The sequence below is a fragment of the Dendrobium catenatum genome, unplaced genomic scaffold (genome assembly GCF_001605985.2).
Source record: "Dendrobium catenatum unplaced genomic scaffold, ASM160598v2 fragScaff_scaffold_1557, whole genome shotgun sequence".
NCBI classification, from domain to species: domain Eukaryota; kingdom Viridiplantae; phylum Streptophyta; class Magnoliopsida; order Asparagales; family Orchidaceae; genus Dendrobium; species Dendrobium catenatum.
Genome location: NW_021320019.1, coordinates 6,272,162 through 6,294,794, shown reverse-complemented (window position 1 = coordinate 6,294,794; position 22,633 = coordinate 6,272,162). Strand labels below are relative to the sequence as shown.

The window sequence follows — 22,633 nt, the reverse complement described above, 5'->3', positions numbered from 1 at the left end:
ATGCGTTCCTCCACTTCAACTATCCAACTTGAATTCTGCTGATAATATCCACATATATTTCACCATCATTTTGAACAATAGATCCAAGATATCTAAAAAGTGTACTCTTATTAATGACTTGATCACCCAAAGTCGCAATCCCCTCACTAGATCTATTACTACTAAAATTACTCTCTATATATTCAGTTTTAGATCTACTCAAATGAAAGTCTATAGACTCTAAGGTTGACCTCCATAATTCAAATTTACCTTGAACTCCTCTAGTTTTATCAACAAGAAGAATATCATTAGCAAAAAGCATACAATAGGGTACAACCTCTTGCAAATGTCTAGTGAGAACATCCATGACTAAAACAAAAAGATATGGGCTTACGGCTGATCCTTGGTGTAATCCAGCTGAAATAGGAAAATACTTGGTTAAACCACTTTGTGTTTGGACACAAGTGACAGCTCCTGCATAGATATCTTTAATAACTTGATTATAAGCATTATTAACCCTTTCTTTTCTAAAACTCTCCATAGCACTTCTCCTTGCTTTCCCACTTCTTATTATGCTTGTTTTTGGATGGAGAAACCCCATTCTTGTTATAAGTAAATTTAAACCTAAGAAAATATTTAAGGCACCATATATCTTTGGTATCAAAACAATTTTGTTAGTATTTATCTACTTTAGGTATGGTTTCTTTATTAGTACCAATGTGTCATATTTTATCTACATAACTAACTACACAACTGAGCCTATTATTAAATATTTGATACTGATAGAAAGATTGACAAAACTGCTTAGAAGGTTAACTTTACAGAGTTTGTCAAAACAACTTTGTAGACGCTGCTTGAGCTCATAAATGGTCTTCATGTGTAGGCACACATGTTCCTCTCTTTAAGCAACATAACGAGGAGGTTTTATCATATATAGTCTCATTTAAATCACTATAAAGGAATGTGTTACTAACATTCATTTGTAGCATGTGCCAACCTTGATTGATGGCACATTGATTTGAATTAATAGAGTCGGGTGTGTTGATCATAGGAAAAGTATCAAAATAATTTATCCCATCGATTTGAGTAAAATTTTTGCAACTAGCCGAGCTTTTTTCCGATTAATGGAGCGAGCATGAGGAAACTTGAGAGTGAAAATATATTGATAGGCAATTGTTTTGTCCTCATAGGGAGAGGAAACCAATTCCTTTGTTGATTGAGTATGAAGAGTATCATCTCAACATCTGTTGCCTATTAACATAAAGGATGTTGCATAGTGCTTTGAGATGTCTTGGGAATAGAGACATTAGACAAAATCATAACAAACAATGGTAAGATGTGATTAAATGGTTGAAGGTCATCAAGGGGTGAGTAGGATGATAAGTAATTTGTTGTTTACTGTATTGTAGTGCAATAGGAAGGTAAGGCATACTCTCAGAAGTATCCTCAGCAGAAGTAGATGTGATGATAGAAGATGTCGTAGGTGGAGGTGGTTGAGATCTTTTAGAGTGCCCATGTAGAGTGGGAGAGATAGGGAGTGAAGTAGCTAGAGGAACTAAAAGGGGCACTCCCGTGAAAGGTGATGTCAGTTGAAGTGTATATGTGTTTGATAAGGGGATCATAATATCAATATTATTTTTGAGTTCAAGAGTGCTCAATGAATAGGCTAAGATTGGCGTAGAAGACAGTTTATTATATGGGAGAGAAACATGAATAAATCGAAGGCAAATAAACACTTATGGAGGAAAAGAAATGATAGATAGAGTTGGAGAAGTGCTATTGATGAGGTAACTGACAATTAGGATTTTATTCGCCTAAACTGGTGATGGACCTTTCTGGGAAACATCACCGTCTTGATGACATTAAGGAGATGAAAATGCTTACGTTATGCGACTTCATTTTGTTGAGAGATATATGGGCATGTAGTTTGATTAAGAATGTTATTTTCTGAACAAAAGTTATGGGATTAGGTTTGCTTCTATTTTAAAGATATTCAATGCTCATAACTTGTGAACTGAAATTTCAATTTCTTGATAAAACTTGTGAACTGCATGGATGGCTTCTTATCGACATTTTAATAAATGTACCCAAGTAATTTTTAAATGAGACATAAAGGCAACATAATAACAAAACACTTAAGTTAGTTAGAATAGGATTTGGACCCAAATATCAAAAGGAACTTGCTCAAAATGAAGAAGGTAATGAACAGTAGTGTATAGCCAGAATGACACATGATGATTGGTTACCTAATTCACAAGCATAGCATTCAAATTTGAAGGGTGGAAATTGAGCAAGCACAGAATGGCCCAAGTTATAGTGCCACTGGTAAGGAGGAATAGTGGAAGCAAGGGTGGAGGAAGTGCTAGTTGTTTAGTAGATGCCTCAAGATGCAATACTACCACCTATTGTCTTCTTTGAATTGAGACTGGAAAGACAATTAGCAGGGATAAATATTGTGGAACAATTGTGAGTTGTAGTAATATGATATTTAGATAATAAACTTGTTGAAAATTGGGGAGCATATAGTAGTTGAAAAGTAAGCTTTTGGGAATGGTGGATTGTGCCTTTTTTCGAAACAGAGGATGAGGAAACATCAACAATGATGTCAAGTGAAAAAGGAGATCTGCAGAGAAGAACTTAAGTTTTAATTGCCTATCACGGGAGGAGATGCTCGTAGAAGTAAAATCTAGGATTTACCAATTGAGGCAACATTAACTATTTCCTGTGTAAAAAAAAAAAAAAAATCTATTTCCTGTGTTTGATACCCTTTGGTTTTTTTATCGTATTACACTATAAACTCCATCTTGATGCTCTTCATTTATTACTTAAGCCTTGTAGGTTGAAAGAAGAGAGAATAAATGGAAATTCTGAATCTGTGCTTCCCCGAAAAGAGTTTCTCGAGGAGGATTCTGGGATTCTCATGTGGGTCAGTAGAAGTCGGAAGCTTGAGGAAAAGAGGAATGCTGAAAAAGAGAAGGCTATAGCTCTTTCAAGGATGCTGGATGAACAGGTTACACCTGTATTTTCTATTTTTTTTTTCCTTCAATTGCATATTATCCTGCTAAGTTATTATATAGTTTTTATTATGTCTCTGGCAGGATAAAATTCTAGAGGAAGCTGAAGATGAAGAGCCAGATGAGGACGGTTGCAGTAAGTTTTAGAATTATAAGTTGGTCTTTTTTCTATAGGCCCAATACTGTTTTTTACTGCTATATTCATTGTTTTCCTTTTACAGCAAATTTTTATATTAAGCTCATTTCAGTATGAATTGCAAATACTTCTTAGTAGTATTGTACAAGTAGATAAGCTGTTACAAATGTGAAGCATCTGGTATTGTTGTCCAGAGGATTTAGCTGGAGTGAAAGTTCTTCATGGCCTTGATAAAGTGATGGAAGGTGGTGCTGTTGTTCTTACTTTGAAGGATCAGAATATTCTTGCAGATGGTGACATTAATGAAGGTAGTATCATTTTATCCTGAACATTTGTATTCTTCGTATATACATGAGTTTCATATTTTCTTTTTGTTACAGAGGTTGATATGCTTGAGAGTGTGGAGATTGGTGAGCAGAAGCGTAGAAATGAGGCTTATAGGGCTGCCAAAGGGAAAACTGGGAAATATGATGATAAGTAAGTTTTTGCAATGAAAACCTTTTTTTTGTGAGCATTACATGTAAAATATTATTTGATTTGTTCTTTTTGATTGATTGTAGATTCACTGAAGACCAGGTTTCTAGGAAGACAATACTTTCACAATATGATGATCCAGTTGATGATGAGGTCAGTTACTTTGAAGTCCATTACTGCCGAGTTATCGGACATCTTATTTTCTTATTTTCTTATTCTGCCCTTTTCTTTAGGAAGTAACATTAGATGAAAGTGGGCGCTTTACTGGTGAAGCAGAGAAGCAATTGGCTGAAGTATGTTATGTCTCCCTTCTTATGATTTCTAATATTTAACATCACCTCTTTTTTCCATTGCTTGTGATTAATTATTGATTGATTATCTGGCTTAACAAACTAATTTATCTTGAGCTTTTGTTGCTTTTCTTGGTTTCTCTTGTTTCTTCTGCTTACTTGCATGATCTTCTCGTCTGATTATTTATATAAACTACTATTAAGCAGCAGGTATGAAAATCTAGTGAAAGTGGTTATTCTTTAACATATTTATCATAGGTTTTTCTTTAATCAAAAAGAGACGGGCCGTTCTTTTTATAACTTAAAATCTATTCCTGTTATACACGGGTAGGTTGAACCATCGCCATCAGCTTCATGCATCCATTGATCAGTGCATCATTAGGTCCGTTGCAATTCCATGTACTGATTGTTCAGAACTTTTCTCCTAGGAAGGTTATAATCTTTGTTACCTTGAACCGTTATCTGAATTCTGATTATCATGTGATCCGATTCTTTTCAGTTACGCAAAAGGATAGAAGGAAACAGTTTGAAAAAGGATTATGAAGACCTATCTTCATCAGTGAAAATTCAGTCAGATTATTTCACTATTGACGAAATGCTTCAATTTAAGAAACCAAAGAAAAAAAAATCTCTAAGGAAGAAAGAAAGGTTGGATTTGGATGCCCTTGAAGCAGAAGCTCGAGCTGCCGGGTTAGGCCTTGGTGACCTTGGTACAAGGGGTGATATGAAGCGACTGTCTACTAGAGAGGAGGAGGAGAAAAGCATGGCTGAAGCAAGGAGCAATGCTTACCAAGCAGCATTAGCTAAAGCTGAGGAGGCTTCTAAATTTCTACGTGAGGGGCAGTCTTTGACTTCCAAACCAACTGATAATGACAACCTTGTTTTTGGAGAAGACTTTGAAGACCTCCAGAAATCTCTTGAACAAGCTAGAAAACTTGCCCTAAAGAAACAGGATGAAGTAGCGTCTTCTGGTCCTCAGGCAGTGGCCCTTTTAGCTACAGCTCATAGAGAGCTAGATGTTGCTCAAGATTCTGCTGGAGGAGACATTCAAGAGAACAAAGTTGTGATCACAGAGATGGAGGAATTTGTGTTGGGTTTACAAATTAATGAAGGTATTGTAGATTCTTGTTTTCTTTTGTTTTTTATGTATGGTGCGCGTCTTTTAAATATGAATGGATTATTTCCTTTGAGGAAACTTGACTGACCACCCCTAGTTTAATAGTGTTATTTGTGTTATTATAACAATAATTTATAATATATTTTTTATCCTATTTTTGTCTATCACAGAAACAAATAATTCGGAATCTGAAGATGTTTTTAAGGATGAAGAGGATGTTCCCATGTCAATTGATCAAGAAACAAAAACAGAAATTGGTGGCTGGATAGAAGCAAAAGAAATCGAAATGAATGAACTGTCCATTTCCGGAGAGAATGTAAATATTACTCCAGATGAGATTATCCATGAGACTGCAGTTGGAAAAGGATTAGCGGGTGCACTTAAGTTACTTAAAGACCGTGGGACATTGAAGGACAGCATTGATTGGGGAGGTAGAAATATGGATAAAAAGAAAAGTAAATTGGCTGGCATCTATACTAATGACGGGTCAAAGGAAATTCGCATTGAAAGGACTGATGAGTTTGGTCGAATAGTAAGTCAACTTTTCTCTGTCATGTGGTTTTTTTTTTCGGTCTTTTCGTATGAGGATGAATGCAATCAACTTTCCGAAGTATTCTTTTGCTTTTTAATGAAGAAAATAGTGTTCCTAGATTTGTATCCATTATTTAATTATAATGCCTTGTCTGATGGATTACAGAAAAAAAAAATCTGATCCTTTCGTTGCTGTTTTCCAAAAAGAGCTATCGTTGATTAGTACTCTATTTTTAACTGATTTTTAATAGGCATGTAACAAAACATGTATCATGGGTTGAATGTCTAAAAGATTTATGTAGAATTACCCTTACACCTTTTGTAGCACATGTCCCTCCTGGGTTCCCGTGGTTCCTATGCCGCCGCGTTTCCCGTCGTTTTCTTTTAGTGCTTTGACCCAAAGCGATAGCTTGACGTGTTTTCAGTGGATAAGTGTGGGCTCCGAAAATTCGGCCCCGGCCTTCCCGCCGCGCGATTTCTTTTTTTATTCCGGCGAGGGAGTTTTAACGGATATGTTCCGGGGTAAATTTTGGAAGGTAGATGGGTTTGTAGATAAGACACTACCCAGAGATTTCGCCCTCATTTTGTGAGGACTTTATGATCTGAGTTCTGGTTTCCTATAGGCGCAAGCCCCTATAGTTAATTACCCCTCCCGATAACAAGAGAGAACTTTCAATTAAGGCTAGTCAACAGAGGGCTTTGTGCCCTATCGATCATATTCTATTGATTCATATCTCAAGGATTTAACGCCATTAAGGAGCGTATTGGCTCTGGCCATAACCGCTATCTGTGGTGCCATTTGGCGGCAAAACCACTCGGTTCAGAGGGCCCCGGGTCATAACCGTTTACTTGCAGTGCCATTTGGCGGCGAAACTGCCGGTTAGAGGACACGTACCACGCCCTTACTGACAAGAGATTGTTTGAGAATTGATCATAGTGATATTTTCGACTAGGCATTTGGCTCTTTGTGAGCTAGAGTAAATTTCAATTTGTCCGCCTCGACAAACTGTTGCGGAGGGCGGATGGATTGAATTTCAATTTTAAATATTTAGAATTTGGGCTTTTTGTGGAGCTTTGGATTTTGGGGATTTTTGGATTTTTGTGAATATTTGGGTGGAGCTTTGGAATATTTGGGATTTTTGGAATTTTGGGTGGAGCTTTGGAGTATTTGAAATAAAACTTTGGATATTTGGGAGATATTTGAATATATTTGGGGAACCCCTCCGGTTGAGATCTGCATTCAATACGGCCATCATCGGGGTGTTTGGAGGTCATTTCTATTTATTTGATTGAACCTTGTCAACTCTGTCGGGCTGTCGACAGAGGATCGGGTTTTGTAGGCTTTGAGCCTTTGATAGTGAATTCTCATTGTTATAGGCCTTGATGGCCTAATACGAATGTTTTAAAGCAAATATACCGGTCGCCACAACTTTATATTTGCTTAATGGTTCGAAACCTGTCGACTTCTATTGACCCGTATAGAAGGATCAGTTTCGAACTTGAATTCACTTGTCAACCCGCGCAGCATCCCTAGACGTCACATGTGTACCAATAACACGCTCGCCGGGGCCCATGCGGGTATTTGATTGTATTTACCCCTTTTAGTGTACCTATGTGTATACAAGCTATGGTGCACATGCGGGGGTATTCTTGGAATAGATGCCTTCTGTCTGCTTGTACGGAGGTTGCAGATCCGGTGGCTTGGCGTAGCAGCTTCTGAATTGAGTTATTCGCTGCTTCGTACAGGTGGATTGTCGTGCACTACTCGTTACTTTCTGTAGGTGGATCGTAGTGCACTAACGAATCTCCTGCTTTGGGTCTTAAGAGCTTGCAGATGAATCACCGTGTACATGATAGACCTTCTACAGTTACTTATGGGCACACTATAATTTCTTCTAACATCTACAATCTTTCATTAGTGTTTGTACATAGATGTAATAAGAGCTATCATTCTTTCTTGCATAAAGATCAAACTCTTTCTCCCATGACCTTCTTTACTTAAAGATCACATTATGCTAGCAACATGTATGATGAACTTGGAAATATATGTAGTGATGCTTGTTTGTGAATTCACTAACATATGTATCAATTTCTTTTATTTGCAAGAGAGCAATTGTATTTATGATTGATATACACATTGACCCTCATCATCTTTATATTGCTCATAAGATGTTCTTTTGCATACATTTAAATGATCACAACTTTGACACCTTCATTTAGATCTCGTATGATGATGTGGATATCACTTGTTCTTATTCGCAGGTTGATTTTCCTTGAATATTCCAAATCATTCTATCATTCATCATTTGTATGCCTTGAGAATTCATTCAATATTCTTTATGAGTTCTAGCTTGTATAGCTGCAAATGTCTTGTTTGAATTAGGCTTGGCTTATTGCCTCTTGGCTTAACTTTGATTTCACATGACTTGTTATAATCCAAGTCCTAAATAATCTTGTGGAATTCAAGCTCAAGTTCAAAGTAACTTTGATTTGAGTCTTTTGCTCATTTGAATTTTGAATTCAAATGGTCCAAGTCATATCCACTGAGGTCTCAATTAGTTTGAATTCCAAAATGAGTCTTTAACACCTTTGCTTGTGTTCAAATCATTCATTTTATGATTTATTTAAGTTAAGTGAGGTTCAAAGTCTTTGCTCACATCATTTGATTTTCAAATCAAGTGTGAGTTCAAGCTCAAATCAAGTTTCAGTATAGTCATTTGTAGTTCATCAAGTCCCTTGCTTTTTCAAGTTCGAGCCTTACCGGCTTAATGTTTAAATCAAGTTCTTGTTCTAGCTCAAGTCAAGTCTTTTGTAGCCTCTTGAGTTCAATCAAATTTTAGCTCTTTGTCATTCTCATTTGATTTTCAAATCAAATGTAGGCTCAAATTTTGTATTTTCAAGCTTATTTGAGTTTATTTAAGTCAATTGAATCAAGTCCACAAGTCCGTTGTCTTCTCATGTTCACAGGTTCATAAGTCCGAGTCCGAGTTCAATTATCCTTTGAGTTCAACCAAGTCCAAATGTAGCATTGCGTTCACCCGAAATTTAGGCAGCCTTCCGGCGTCTCCCCCGTTTAGGGGAAAACTACGGAAAACTTGGCCTTTCCCACCACGCTAAGAAAAGCGTGTATGGTAGATGTCCTCTTTCGAGGACACCGCGGCCGTGTAATTTTTTTTTCCTCCACCACGCTAAGAAAAGCGTGCATGAGTATTTTTTGAAAAATTTTGCAAGAAAAGCATTATTTTTTGAAAGTATTTTGTAAGCAAGGCAGTTGTTTCCCCGCAAGCGGGTACTTATGGGTATCCCCGCTTCGTCGTGCGCATCGCACCGAGATCCCTTCCCGCCACGCTAAGAAAAACTTGCATAGGCGGGGTTTCCAAGGCGATACAAACTTCGAAAAAGGAATTTAGGTGATTACCCGCTTCGTCGCAAGCGTCGGGACGCACGTCCTCCCACCACGCTAAGAAAAGCGTGTATAGGTGGTCGTTTTGTCCCGACAAATGCATTGAAACGAGTTCTCGGAGTTTTAGGGTTTAGGAGTTATACCTGCGCGGGGTCTACGGCGTTAGCTCGAGGATCAAGGCAAGATCAGATAACTATAATTATTTATTTTAATTATAATTAATTATAAACAATTAATTAACTAATTATAATTAATTAATAATAATTAATTATAATCTAAATTAATTAATTATAAATAATTACTCATAATTATTTAAATAATTATAATTAAACAACATCAAGCCTTTATCTCACTACGTGGGGTCGGCTACATGAATCCTTTTTCTCCATTGTGTCCTATTAAAAGTCAAATTCTCGTTTAAATCTAATAAAGAAAGGTTATTCCTAATATTTTCTAACCAAGTCTTTTTAGGTCTACCCCTACCTTTCTTAATATAAGTCAAATCTAATACCTCTACTCTCCTAACCGGGTCATCGAAAGGCCGTCGTTTTATGTGACCAAACCATCTAAGGCGACTCTCTCTAATTTTATCTTCTACTGGAGCTACTCCAACCTTTTCATGTATATGTTCATTTCGTATCTTATCTCTAAGGGTAAAGCCACTCATCCACCTGAGCATTCTCATCTCTGCCACACTTAACTTAGTATTATGCTTCTCTTTTAATGGCCAACATTCGGCACCATAAAGCATTGCAGGCCTCACTATCATCTTATAGAATTTTCCCTTAAGTTTGAGGGGTACATTTCTATCACATAACAAGCCCGATGCATTCCTCCACTTCAACCATCCAACTTGAATTCTGCTGATAATATCCCCATCTATTTCACCATCACTCTGAACAATAGATCCAAGATATCTAAAACGTGTACTCTTATTAATGACTTGATCGCCCAAAGTCACAATCCCTTCACTAGGTCTATTACTACTAAAATTGCACTCCATATATTCCGTTTTAGATCTACTCAAGCGAAAATCTTTAGACTCTAAGGTTGACCTCCATAATTCAAGTTTACCTTCAACTCCCTCTCTAGTCTTATCAACAAGAAGAATATCATCAGTAAAAAGCATACACCAAGGTATATCCTCTTGCAAATGTCTAGTGAGAACATCCATGACTAAAGCAAATAGATATGGGCTTAAGGCTGATCCTTGATGTAACCCAACCGAAATAGGGAAATACTTGGTCAATCCACCTTGTGTTTGAACACAAGTAATAGCTCCTGCATACATATCTTTAATGATTTGAATATAAGCATTATTGACTCCTTTCTTTTCAAGAACTCTCCATAGCACTTCTCTTGGAACTTTATCATATGCTTTTTCTAAATCAATAAATATCATATGTAGATCCTCCTTATTTTCTCTATATTTCTCCATCAAACCTCTTAATAAATGTATGGCTTCCATAGTCGACCTACCCGGCATGAATCCAAATTGATTTTGAGAAACATTAGTATCACGCCGCAACCTATGCTCCATAACTCGCTCCCATAGTTTTAAAGTATGACACATTAACTTAATACCTCTATAATTCGCACAATCTTGTACATCACCTTTATTCTTAAAAATAGGAATTAATACACTCATTCTCCACTCATCTGGCATCTTCTTAGTCTTCAAAATAGTATTAAAAAGTTTAGTAAGCCATGAAATTCCTTCATCTCCTAAGCATTTCCACACCTCTATTGGAATATCATCAGGTCCAACAGCTTTTCCACCCTTCATTTTCTTTAAAGCCTCTCTAATTTCAGTTTTACTAATACGCCGATAAAAACATAAATCTTTATTTTCATCTAGGGTGCTAAGGTCACTATAGTCAATCTTATTTTCATAATCTTCATTAAAAAGTTTAGCAAAATATCTCATCCATCTTTGTTGAATATCATCTTCTAAGAAAAGTATTTTTTGATCTTCATCTTTAATACACTTCACTTGAACTAAATCCTTACTACTCCTATCTCTTTGTTTGGCTAACTTATATATATATCTTTCTCCCTCTTTAGTATCTAATCTATTATATAAATCACTAAAAGCTAATGCCTTTGCATCACATATTGCTTTCTTAGCATCCTTACGAGCCACTTTATATATTTCCCAATTATCAGAATTTTTAAAATTAAACCAATTTTTATAACAAAGCTTCTTATATTTAATTTTTTCTTGCACATTAGGATTCCACCACCAACTATTTTTACTATTGGGAGCTTTTCCCTTTGATACTCCAACGACATCTTTTGCAATATTCTTAATATCACTAGCCACTTTCTCCCACATAATATTAGCATCCTCATGCACAGACAAAATCTTAAGATCTAAAATCTTATTTCCAAAAATATTTTTGTTAATATTCTTTAAAAGCCCCCATTTAATCCTAGAAAATTGTTTTACTTTATTTTTTATTTTATGCCCCTTTATCTTAAAGTCCAAAACTAATAATCGATGTTGGGTACATAAATTTTCACTCGGAATAACTTTACAATCTTTGCAATCTAAACGATTTGATTTTCTAATAAGAAAATAGTCAATCTGGGTTGTATTATATCCATTTTTATAAGTGATGAGATGCTCATTCCTTTTCTTAAATAAAGTATTAGCAATTAAAAAATCATAAGCTAAACAAAAATCCAATATGGTCTTGCCACCTTCATTCGTCGTTCCGAATCCAATGGATGAAAATAATAGCTAATGTTAATTCCAAATTTAAATGTGAGGGTATTTTAGCTAGTACAAGTGTATGTGATATTACATTTTTATGTTGTTGTATTTTTTCATGTAATGAATTATTAAATAAAAAAATTTGAATGAAAGTTAATCTACTAAATAATAAGGGTGAATAAACAGTTAGTAAATTTTTGTCGTGAGTATCAGAATAGTAAGTTATCATGACACAAATTATATTGATAATTATTATTTATTTATTGTGAGATTTCTATATTACCCCTGAAAGTTGAAAAAATAATTAAATATCTACCTTACATTATATTTTTGCATTCATCTTGTATTAGTTTAAATAAATTCTACATTCCAATTATTGGCAGGGTAGGCGATTTGATAAATGAGTTAAAAAATAGAACTTATTAAGTTTTTACTAAAATGCCTTATTGCCAATTGTGAAGTAGTCGGAGAGCAGCAACACTTTTGTCAATTTGGACAGTTTTATTAACAGAGGGAACAAATTGGATTAATTTTCAACAGTTGAGTGACTGCATTAAGATAGTGCTTTACTTTGTGACTAAATTGAGCACTTAATAATAGTCAGGAGACTATTTATAACTTTTCTTAAAAAAATATTATTTAAAACTCGTGAAAAAGCCCGTAAAGAAGCTTGAGTAAGAGTCAATAATATACTTTTTCAAGACTTGATCACTAATTTATTTAATATATGATTAGGTGAGAGTTTTATTTTTTATTATATTAGATTGATTTTGTTCATGAACACAAGCCACTTGTTTATACTTGTTAAAATAGATGCTCATTTAGTTATACATTCAATTAATGTCTCATTTTTAAGCTCAATTGGCTACACTGCCTACACATTAATAGACTTAATAAGGTTTTTTTAGATAAAAAATAAGTTGTTTGATAGTATTGCTCGAAAATAGGGATGATAAGAATCATTTGATTAGCAAGTGAACCGATACCAAACTAAGCTTGAATAGTCATAATTTAAAACAAACAAATCTTGAACACTACTTTAAATACTTGAATTGAGCTAATACTCGATATCGAGCTCAGTTTTGGCAAACAAGTTGAAGCTCAGACTCTGCTCAGCTTGATTTATTTGCAACCATACCTAGCATGCTCCTCCTAGCAGTCATGCCGGATGTGCTGCCTTCACGAGCTCTTCTTTACTAGTTGGTTTTAGCCAGCTCACTGAACTAAGGCTGCAACTTTCCATAAACCTGTTATCATCGATTTATTGTTTATTTATTGTATAAATTTAGCACATATTATGGAATTAAAAGAACCAATTTTCTAATTTTTGTCATGAATATATGGAGTGTAATTTTAGTAGCAATAGACCTAGTGAGGGGATTTTGACTTTGGGCGATCAAGTTATTAATAAGAGTACATGATTTAGATATCTTGGATCTATTGTTCAGAGTGATGGTGAAATAGATGGGGATGCTATCAGTAGAATTCAAGTTGGATGGTTGAAGTGGAGGAATATATCGGGCTTGTTGTGCGATAGAAAAGTTCCCTTGAAACTTAAGGGAAAATTTTATAAGATGGTGGTGAGACCTGCAATACTTTATGGTGCCGAATGTTTGCCATCAATAGAGAAGCATATTACTAAGTTAAGTGTTGCAGAGATGAGGATTCTTAGGTGGATGAGTTACTTTACCCTTAGAGATAGGATACGAAATGAGCATTTATGTGGAAAGGTTGGAGTAGCTCCAATGGAAGATAAGATTAGAGAGAGTTGCCTTAGATGGTTTGGTCACATTAAACGGAGGCCTTTCGATGACCCGGTTAGGAAAATTGAGGTATTATATTTGACTTATGTTAAGAAAGGTAGAGGTAGACCTAAAAAGACTTGGTTAGAAAATATTAGAAAAGATCTTTCTTTATTAGATTTAAATGAGAATTTGGCTTTTAACAGGACACAATGGTGAAAAAGGATTCATGTAGTCGACCCCATGTAGTGGGACAAAGTCTTGATGTTGTTGTTGTTGTATCAAAGCATTATGATAACCTTTGACAATATTGTTTTTACATTGCTGCAGCTGTCATTGCTGCTTTCTCACAACTTCATTTCTACATTATGATGGGAAGTGCTTGTAGAAATTTAGGAAAAGTCTTGGCTGAAATTTGATTTCAGCAATTTTAGAGAACTAACAACAAGAAAACTAGGAATACAACCCATAAGAACACTTTTTTATTGAAAGTTTTATGAAAGAAAATACAAGATACAAGTGGATCTTCAATTGGAGAGGAAGATTTGGCTCTCCTAAATCTCTAATCGTCGGTTAGTGCCCAAACACCCTAAGAATAATCTAATTTTAGCCAAAAAAAAAACCCTAACCATAGGAAAAACCCCCTACTTAAAGCATACAATAAACGATAGATACCCAACAGCCCTCCCCCAATTCTCTCCCAAATTTGCTCTATTTACTTAATTATTTCCATCCCAAATCAGTCCTCAAATAAGCCCCAAAATCTTCCCTCTTCAATGATGAAATATTTTCTAATTAATCCCCTCCAAATCAGCCTCAAAATCTATCCTATTCAATTAGAAAATATTTCATAATTAATCCCCTATAAAGCAGTCCCCAAGCAGCCCCAAAATCTGCCTTTTTCAATTAGGAAAAATTTCTTGGACTGATCTAGGAGGAACCCGATCTTACAATGCCACCCTCTCAAAGACTCACCTTGTTCGCAAGGTGGAAAATCGGGTCCCTCAATTTCCTCGTCATCACAAATGGGTTTGTGAGAATTTAAAGAGTTTGGTCCTTACACTTATGCCTTGGTGTATACTTCTCATCATATTTGATTACCCTCTTCTCTTGTAGCTCCGTTTTTGTGAGTTTCTTGAAGTTTTTCCCATGACTTCCTCCTACACTCTTCTCCTTCGGAGTTTCCTTAAGAGTACCCGGTGTTGGCTCTTTGGATGCCAAAAAAGGTTGTGGTCATTCTGTACGAACCTCCTGAGCTGCTACCTCCAGCCCCTCTCTTTAGGTGCCTCCGATCCTCTATTAACTGGACTAGCTTCATAGCCTCTCACAAATCACGAGGCCTCATCACTCTAACTGTCATCTGAATCTCTATTTTAGCCGTTTCATAAAGTTCCCCTCCAGAATAGTCTCCGGAATACGGTTTAGTTGGCTGGCTAGGTGCTCAAACTGCGTACGGTACTTTACCATTGTCCCATCCTACGTTAGAGCGGAGAATTGCTCATAGAAATCCTCTTTCCTGCTGGTTTAGAAAGTTCCAACAAGTAGTTCTTAAACTCTCTCCAGGTCTATATGGGTTGCCTCGTATCCCTCCACTGGTACCATGCCAACGCTTTCCCCTCCAAGCACATTCCGACTGCCTTCAGTCTCTCATCCTCCATCAATCTATTGACGGTAAATCACACCTTTCCACCCTATATATCCACCCATATGCATCATCTCTCACAAAAATATGCATCTTCAGCTTCCTTACTCTCGTATCTCCTCTGTTCCCCCTGTTTCCTCCATAATTTTTCATTCTCCAAGAAGTTGGTTCCCCCAAGTATTCAAATCATCCCTTCTACGCTTAAACCTAAACCTTTCGTCAAATTCCCACATTCTCCTTTCAAATTCAGCACCCATTGGATCATAATCAACCCCCCTCCTTTTAAATTCAGCATCCCTTCGATCATAATCGACCCATCTCCTTTCAAATTCAACACCCCTTCGATCATAATTATCCCATCCCTTTTCAAATTCCGCCCCTCTCCTCTCAAATATAACACCCATTCTTTCATGCCTGACCTCATCACGCCTCTATCCATACCCTCTACTCAGCTCCTCTTTAGGAATAGACTCTTGGGAAGGCATTCTCTCTTCTCCCTCTAGAATTTTCACCTCCTGATCTTCTCTTCGCCTTATTGGATTAGGCTTTTCCCCACTTCCTTGATTGCCGGTGGCTTCTCTCGCCTCCAACGTCACCGTTTTAGGTTGGCCCTCAAGCAACTTCTTCAACATCTCCTCCAAGATGGAAAATTTTCAATTAATCTTCTCGTGGACGACTGAAATTTGATTTTTAAAATCTGAAAGTTGAGTTTGGATATCGAAAATTTCAAATTTCAATTGTCTGATCTCATATCCCATTACTTCTTCCTGCCATAATGTCCGAATTTAGGCTAATAGCAACTTTGATATGAATCTGGCCTCCAAACAACAAGAAATAGCAAGATCGGAGAGTAAACACAATCGAAATAAGCGAGGAAGACTTTTATTTCAGCCCATAAAACTACTCTGATATCAATTTGATAGGAAGTACTTCTAGAAATTTAGGAAAAGCATTGACTGAAATCTGATTTGAGCAATTTCAGAAAATAAATAATAAGAAAACCAGGAATAAAACACAAGAAGAATATTTTTTTATTGAATGTTTTATAAAATATAATACAAGATACAAGTGGATCTTCAATTGGATTGGAAGATCCGGCTCTCCCAAATCTTTAGCCATCGGCTAGAGCCCAAACACCCTAAGAACAATCTCATTTCTACAAAAAAAACCCAAACCTTAGGAAAACCCCTACTTAAAGCATATAATAAATAACAAATTCTTAAACAGCCCTCCCCAATTCCCTCCCAAATTTGCCATATTTCCTTAATTATTTCCCTCTAAAATCTGCCCTCAGATATGCCCTCTTCAGTTACGAAGCATTTCCTAATTAATCCATTCCAAATTAGCCCAAAAATCTGCCCTCTTCAATGAGAGAACATGTCCTAATTAATCCCCTCTAAATCAGCCCCAAAATTTGCTATTCAATTAGGAAACATTTCCTTATTAATCCCCTCGTCCCAAAATCAACTCCCTAATCTGCCTTCTTCAATTAGAAAATATTTCTTAATTAATCCCCTCCAAATCAACCCCCAAGAGACGGTCCAGGAAAGGACTGGCTTGACCGGTCCAGAAGGGACCCAATCTAACACATTCTTCTCTTTTTTTTGCCATATCTTATAGCCTGCATCATTTAATCTTATCTATGTCCTTTTAACATGCAAACCAATAACTACCATTATCTTTTAAGTCCATGGACAACAATAGTACACATGTTTCTTGGTCATGGGTTCTTTTAGAATTGAGGCCGGTAGTCCAAATCCAATAGGAAAATTGCAAAATATCTATGTAACATATCTGTTGAATGGAAAGATCAATCTCAAGTGATCACAATTGGTTCGCATGTTTTTAATTGGAAATAACAATTTAGCTCTTTACTTGAAATTGAACACGAGCACTGTGATTTTATGCTTAATTTTTGGGATGAACATGACTCTTTGGCGATACCCGATTAATGAATTCTACAATTCGCGCCATAAGTGATGTGTGCATGTTCCTTCATTAAATAAGAAAAAATATTAAATGTGATAAATTTAAGTTATAAATTGCGTGATACTGCACAAATCTATAAAGTTTAGTTCAAGGTCTCATCCACTAAGTGAAAGGATGATCCATCACTGATTATACCAATTTATTATAAAGCTTGTGGCATATCAGTGCATCAAAATGGAATGCAACAATGATGTGGGTCACCTGAAGAAGTCCTTTGTAAAAGACTGATTTTATTATTTTCTTTTTGGGGTTAAGTGTTGAGTTTGAGGTGGTAAGAGTAATAATCCGATTTTTTTTCGAAATGATTTTTTTAAAATGAAAATTTTTAATTTCAGTGTCGTGCCTTATCGAAGAAGAGAGAGGGAAGAGAGAGAAGGTTGTTCGAGGCTTTTTCATCTGTCAATTTTGTTCAGAGATTTCTTCTATTTGTTGTAAATAACTTAAATCTTATTTTATTTTTCAATGATATTGATTATTATATAGATTTTATTGTAATGAACATAATTGATTATTTCCTAATATATTTTGATTATGACATTTGCATAAGTAAAAAAGGTTGGTTGTTAACATTATAAAATGAGTTGGCTGTTAAAACATAATACCCTGTGCAGGAGGATGAGCTGATGGACTTTCCTTTAAAGGTGGTTTGGATGTTATCCTGATTATAACCTGTAACAAATGATTGATTATGCCGATTGGCAGAGAGTGACAACTATTTTTTAATTTAATGAAGCCACTTGTAATAATAATTAATTAATTGAATATGATAATTGATTAATTGAATAAGTGATAATTAATATGACTGGTGACCAACTGGGAAGTAGTTGGGGTAAAAAATGTTGAAAACACCACGTCAAAGCTGGATGTCCTGCCTTGCTAAATCATGCATTGATGCATGCATATATTGATAACACTGATAACATTGACAGATACATAAATATCATTCATAGTATTGGATGCTTTGATAATACATAAACAAATGATGCATATGAATATATAAGATATATTCTTTTAGTGATTTATGAATAATTTATGCACATTTGTTTTATCGATTTATTGAATTTTATACAAATTATTGATTTTGTTTTCTTCTTAATTAATCAATCAAAATTTCTATAAATCATCACAGTAATAAATCTATATCCAGTGAAAACAACTAATAATTACATATCTCAAAATATTACGTAATATTATTTATCTCAAAATCAATATACAATAGTCAGGAGATCAGTTAAATCACAAATCTATCACAGACTCTTAACTACAAAAAATAAAAGAAAATATAAGCAAAATAAAAAAAATTCGAGGATCTCTATCAATCTCACTCTAATTGATCCTAACCCATTCTTTGACTTGAAATTATTAAAATCCACATATTGAGCTCAAAAACTCAGTAATAATTCAAAACTCACTAAAGCTTTCAATGCAAGGACTAAAGAATCAATATGAAATTTTCAGTCTAATATAATCAATAGCAGTCAATGCATGATTTAGCAAGGAATCATTACAAAGAGTACAAAATTCTCAGAAAGGAGTTATTGGCAATAAAGAAGGTCATTGCCATTATTGAGTTGAAGAAGGGATGACGACGACATCGTATTAAAAAATACCGACATCACACATTGACTAAAAATGATCAATAGAGTTTCTTTATTGTGCATATATTGCAAAAAGATTGACATCCGATGAAAGATGCAGTAAACTTTATGTCAAATCATAAAATAAAAATGGACAACAAAAGGAGGGCATGCGAATGAACTGAGACATGCATATTTAACACATATGAGAGAATGTAACATCAAAGAATCTCCCATTGGATTTCATAAAGTAGAAATAGAAATGTTGAAAAACTTGTCAGTATCATTCGAAAAGTAGCCTATAATAGGTAATTATTCTCTTGTATTCTAAGGCATTACCTTCACTTGTCATGCTTTGAAAGTCTCATAAATGCCCATTTTCAGCCCTTGGTCCTTAAATCATTGATTTAAGAACTATAAATCATATGACCAAAATCTTAAAATCAATTTATTTCATATATTCCTTGTCCTACTAACATGAAAATAACCATTGCTAATGGATTCTTGATGAGTGTGATCGATCAATGAGATGGCTTTAAATAGAATGACCCATAACATATTAAGGTGCAATCATCGATAAAGGCAAATCATGGAACCCCAAAGATGTTAGGTGTATAGGATGGTCCTAAATATCAATATGAATAAGAGAGAATATAATAAGTGTCCTTGTTTTACTCGTTAAATTAAAAAAAGTGATATGTTTATGTTTTGCTAATTCATAACATCACAATGATATTCTTTAATATTGATTTCTTTGAATTATAAAGGAAACATAGTATTGAGATTAAGAAATGATGAATGATAAGGGCGTAGGTATTAAAACCATACTTTTTTTCTTTATTGGATTTATGCCTTTCTTAAAATGAGATATATGGAAGGTTATATGGAGCTTCCTTGATAAATAGATTCTCAAAGTGGTAGAGATCATTCATTTCTTTATCAAGTTCATTCTTTCTCCTCATGCCATATCTTTAAAAGACATAATATGAAAGATAAAATACATTACTTGGAATCTTTAGTCAACTTTTGGGTAGATAGCAACTTAGCGAGTTGATAAATAATTTAAATATATGAAGTACATTTTATAGTGTGAGGTATTTGCTTATATCTTTTTCAAATTGTTTAACATGTTAAAAAATCAATCAGGTATTGAAAAAAAAAAACAGTTTCAAAAATGTCAAAAAGACTATTTTATCCCTCTCCTCTTACTTCAAAGTGAAAGGAAATATGCATGAGTTCTCATATGTGTTTATATCCCAGCAAAATCAAGTGGCTTAATTAAAGAACGATCACCTACTTACAACCACAAGAGCTCTCCTTCGGGGGAAGTTATTTTAACCGTTGCTCACATTATAAACAATATCTAGAATTGTTCTTGGGTTCAAAAATTCCATGCAAGATCTAATCACATTTTTTCTTTATTTCAACATCTCTAATAATCTTATTCCTGAAATATTTGATATTGTTTCTTTTGTTCATGCATATTCCCAAAACAGAGAAAAGCTCTGTGCATAGGCAATGAAATGCTGAAGGGTACAAATGCTACCACCCATGAGCAATTTTTATTTGTTTATTGATGTCACTTTTTGATGAGGTCATCGATAGGAGATTTCGGCGCGTCTATCAGAGACGACCACGGAGATCGACGGCCATGATGGAGAGCCTCTATTATTGTTTCCAAATTGGGAAATTCTATTTTTGGAAAGTTTTTGAAATCAAACCAAAATAAAATTTGCATGAGAGTGGATTTATTTTCAGATTTTCCTAGTCATCAAATCCCACTTGGAAACCCCCTTCCTCTCTCCCCCAATCCCCTCCCTCTCTAACCATGCCGCCGGCCCCCTATGGGAAATCCCATTAATGGCTCAATTAAACCCCCCAAATCCTATTTGAAATTCAAACTAGGATTGAATTTTTCCCCCCACTCTTAAAACTGAAATAATTTCAGTTTTATTTCCCCTAATCCCCTCTTCCTACCGCCGGCTCTCCCATAACCTCTCCCAAATTGAAATTTTCAATTAATGCATTGATTACATTAATTGGAATTTCAAAATCCCTAATCCTTCCCTCCTAATTTCACAAAACTGAAATTAAATTTCAGTTTGTTCTCAACCAGCCCGTCCCTCCCCTTGTTATACCGCCGGCTCCCTTCTCCCCTCTCCAAGCCGCCGCCCCATCCTCTCTCCTTGGGAGACCTTTCTTGCGGCGACCATCCGGATCCACTTGCAAGAATGCATGGCCGAACCCGAGTGGAACTTCGGGTTTGAGTACGACAACAACAGAAGGGTCAACATCCTCCGATCACAGTTCTTCGACGTCGGTTTTGACTTCGACGACACCGTCGAAGAATACTTGGACCGAATCTTGCCGACGCTAGTAGATTCCATCGATGAACACTTCTCCGTCTACACGTGGATTATCAAAGGTCGATCTACCATGCCCCCTCCGCCTCCGAGATTCTTCCCCACGGCGACGTTCCTTGGTACCTCCATCTTAGTGGCAACCTCGATGCTAGTCTGGTCAATCTTCCGCCGTTCAACCTAGAGTTAAATGCCTCAAGGTGTGAACAACTCCGTATTAATTGCGGGATTTTATTTACTAGCCTTTGCTTTTTGTTTTCCTTTGCGTTTGCTTAAATGGTTTGGCTATCTTGTTGTAGTTTCTTTGCCTAGCAAGTTGAACATCGCGAATTTCTTGTAATCGACTTAACTTTGATACATGAATATATAATTCGTTGAGATAGAATTTAATTCTCTTTTAATTCTTGTGTAACTCCATCCATGCATCACATCATTTTGGTATCAGAGCATGGTTACCATGCTTGACATGCATAGAAAGCATCCTAGGGTTTAGTTCCTTGCGGTAGTTCAAAAATTTCATGCATATCATTGCTTAGATAAATTATTTTTCACTGTTTTGTTACTGTTTTTGGCATTTCCAGCAAGCATATAGCTGAATTAGGACATTCTAGCTAGCATCTTAGTGTCGGTCTTTTGTTTTGTAGATCCCTAAGTGTCTGGAACAACTACGGCTTGAATTATCCCTGCTGTCCTCACATTTCTGCAGCTGCTATTCACTGTTTAGGGAGTTGAAACACTTGTTTAGTTGCTGCCATTAATCCCTGCAGTGTCTACAGTTCGTGGGAGTTACTATCTTAAGTCCTAAGTGCTGTCCACACATTAGGAGTCACTTAGAATAAGTTTTCTAGTTGTGTACTGTTGCTGTCAACTCAAAATCTGCACTTGTTAGAGACTTATAGTTGACCGGAAAGTTGTCCTAGTTGCTGTCCACACTTAGCTTCCAACCTTAAACTTGCTAGACACGTACCACCTTGTGTTAGTTTGCTGTCCTTTGTTTTCCTGCAGCAGTTAGGAGCCTTAGGAACCTCCTCCCTTAGCTTATAATTGCTGCCCACCTACCCAACTCTTCCCCGAGAAACCTCTAGACTTTCCCCATGGACCCGCAGCATCTCCAAGCTACCCTGGACCTTATTTTGGGACAACTGGGCACCGTTACTCAGCAAATCCGCAACACCCAAACCGATCTAGCTGACTTTAGGCACCACACGAGTGACCGATTAGATAATATCGAGCGTAACGGGAATCCTGCGATCTATACTCCATCGAGACCTCACTCACCTTATGGCGAGGACAACCGACCCGATCACGAACACCCGCGAGATCCCGGACGTTTTCAAGACCATTACCAACGCAACCCAAGGCCACATCAAGAGCCCATAGGGGACGACAACACTTGGAGAGACAACGACGCTCAATTATTGAAAAACATTAGAATTGACGCCCCAACGTACGACGAGACCCTTGACCCCCAAGTTTTCCTCGATTGGCTCAAGTCGATGGATAGCTACTTTAAATGGTACAACATCTCGGAAGCAAAGAAAGTCAGGTTCGCTGAAATGAAGCTCACGGGTCGAGCCAACCTTTACTGGACCAATCTGGAGAACATGCGTGAATCTCGAGGAGAACACCCGATAAGCGATTGGAGAACCATGAAGCAAGAACT

General features: G+C 36.1%; 1 protein-coding gene across 4 annotated transcripts in view; it reads left to right on the top strand.

Moving 5' to 3' along the window:
• The window catches only part of LOC110102744 (SART-1 family protein DOT2), a 75,727-nt gene that overhangs the window by 28,984 nt on the left and 24,110 nt on the right, over positions 1 to 22,633 (top strand). For all 4 annotated transcript variants that reach the window (XR_002303868.2, XR_002303867.2, XM_020831202.2 and 1 more), the window contains exons 3-10: positions 2,818 to 2,989; positions 3,078 to 3,129; positions 3,324 to 3,437; positions 3,510 to 3,606; positions 3,690 to 3,756; positions 3,837 to 3,896; positions 4,393 to 5,005; positions 5,181 to 5,542. Coding sequence is in view for 2 of the 4 variants with exons in the window: in XM_020831202.2 (XP_020686861.1) it covers positions 2,818 to 2,989; positions 3,078 to 3,129; positions 3,324 to 3,437; positions 3,510 to 3,606; positions 3,690 to 3,756; positions 3,837 to 3,896; positions 4,393 to 5,005; positions 5,181 to 5,542 (1,537 nt within the window). In the remaining 2 variants the exon portion in view is untranslated. The remainder of the gene's footprint in view (positions 1 to 2,817; positions 2,990 to 3,077; positions 3,130 to 3,323; positions 3,438 to 3,509; positions 3,607 to 3,689; positions 3,757 to 3,836; positions 3,897 to 4,392; positions 5,006 to 5,180; positions 5,543 to 22,633) is intronic.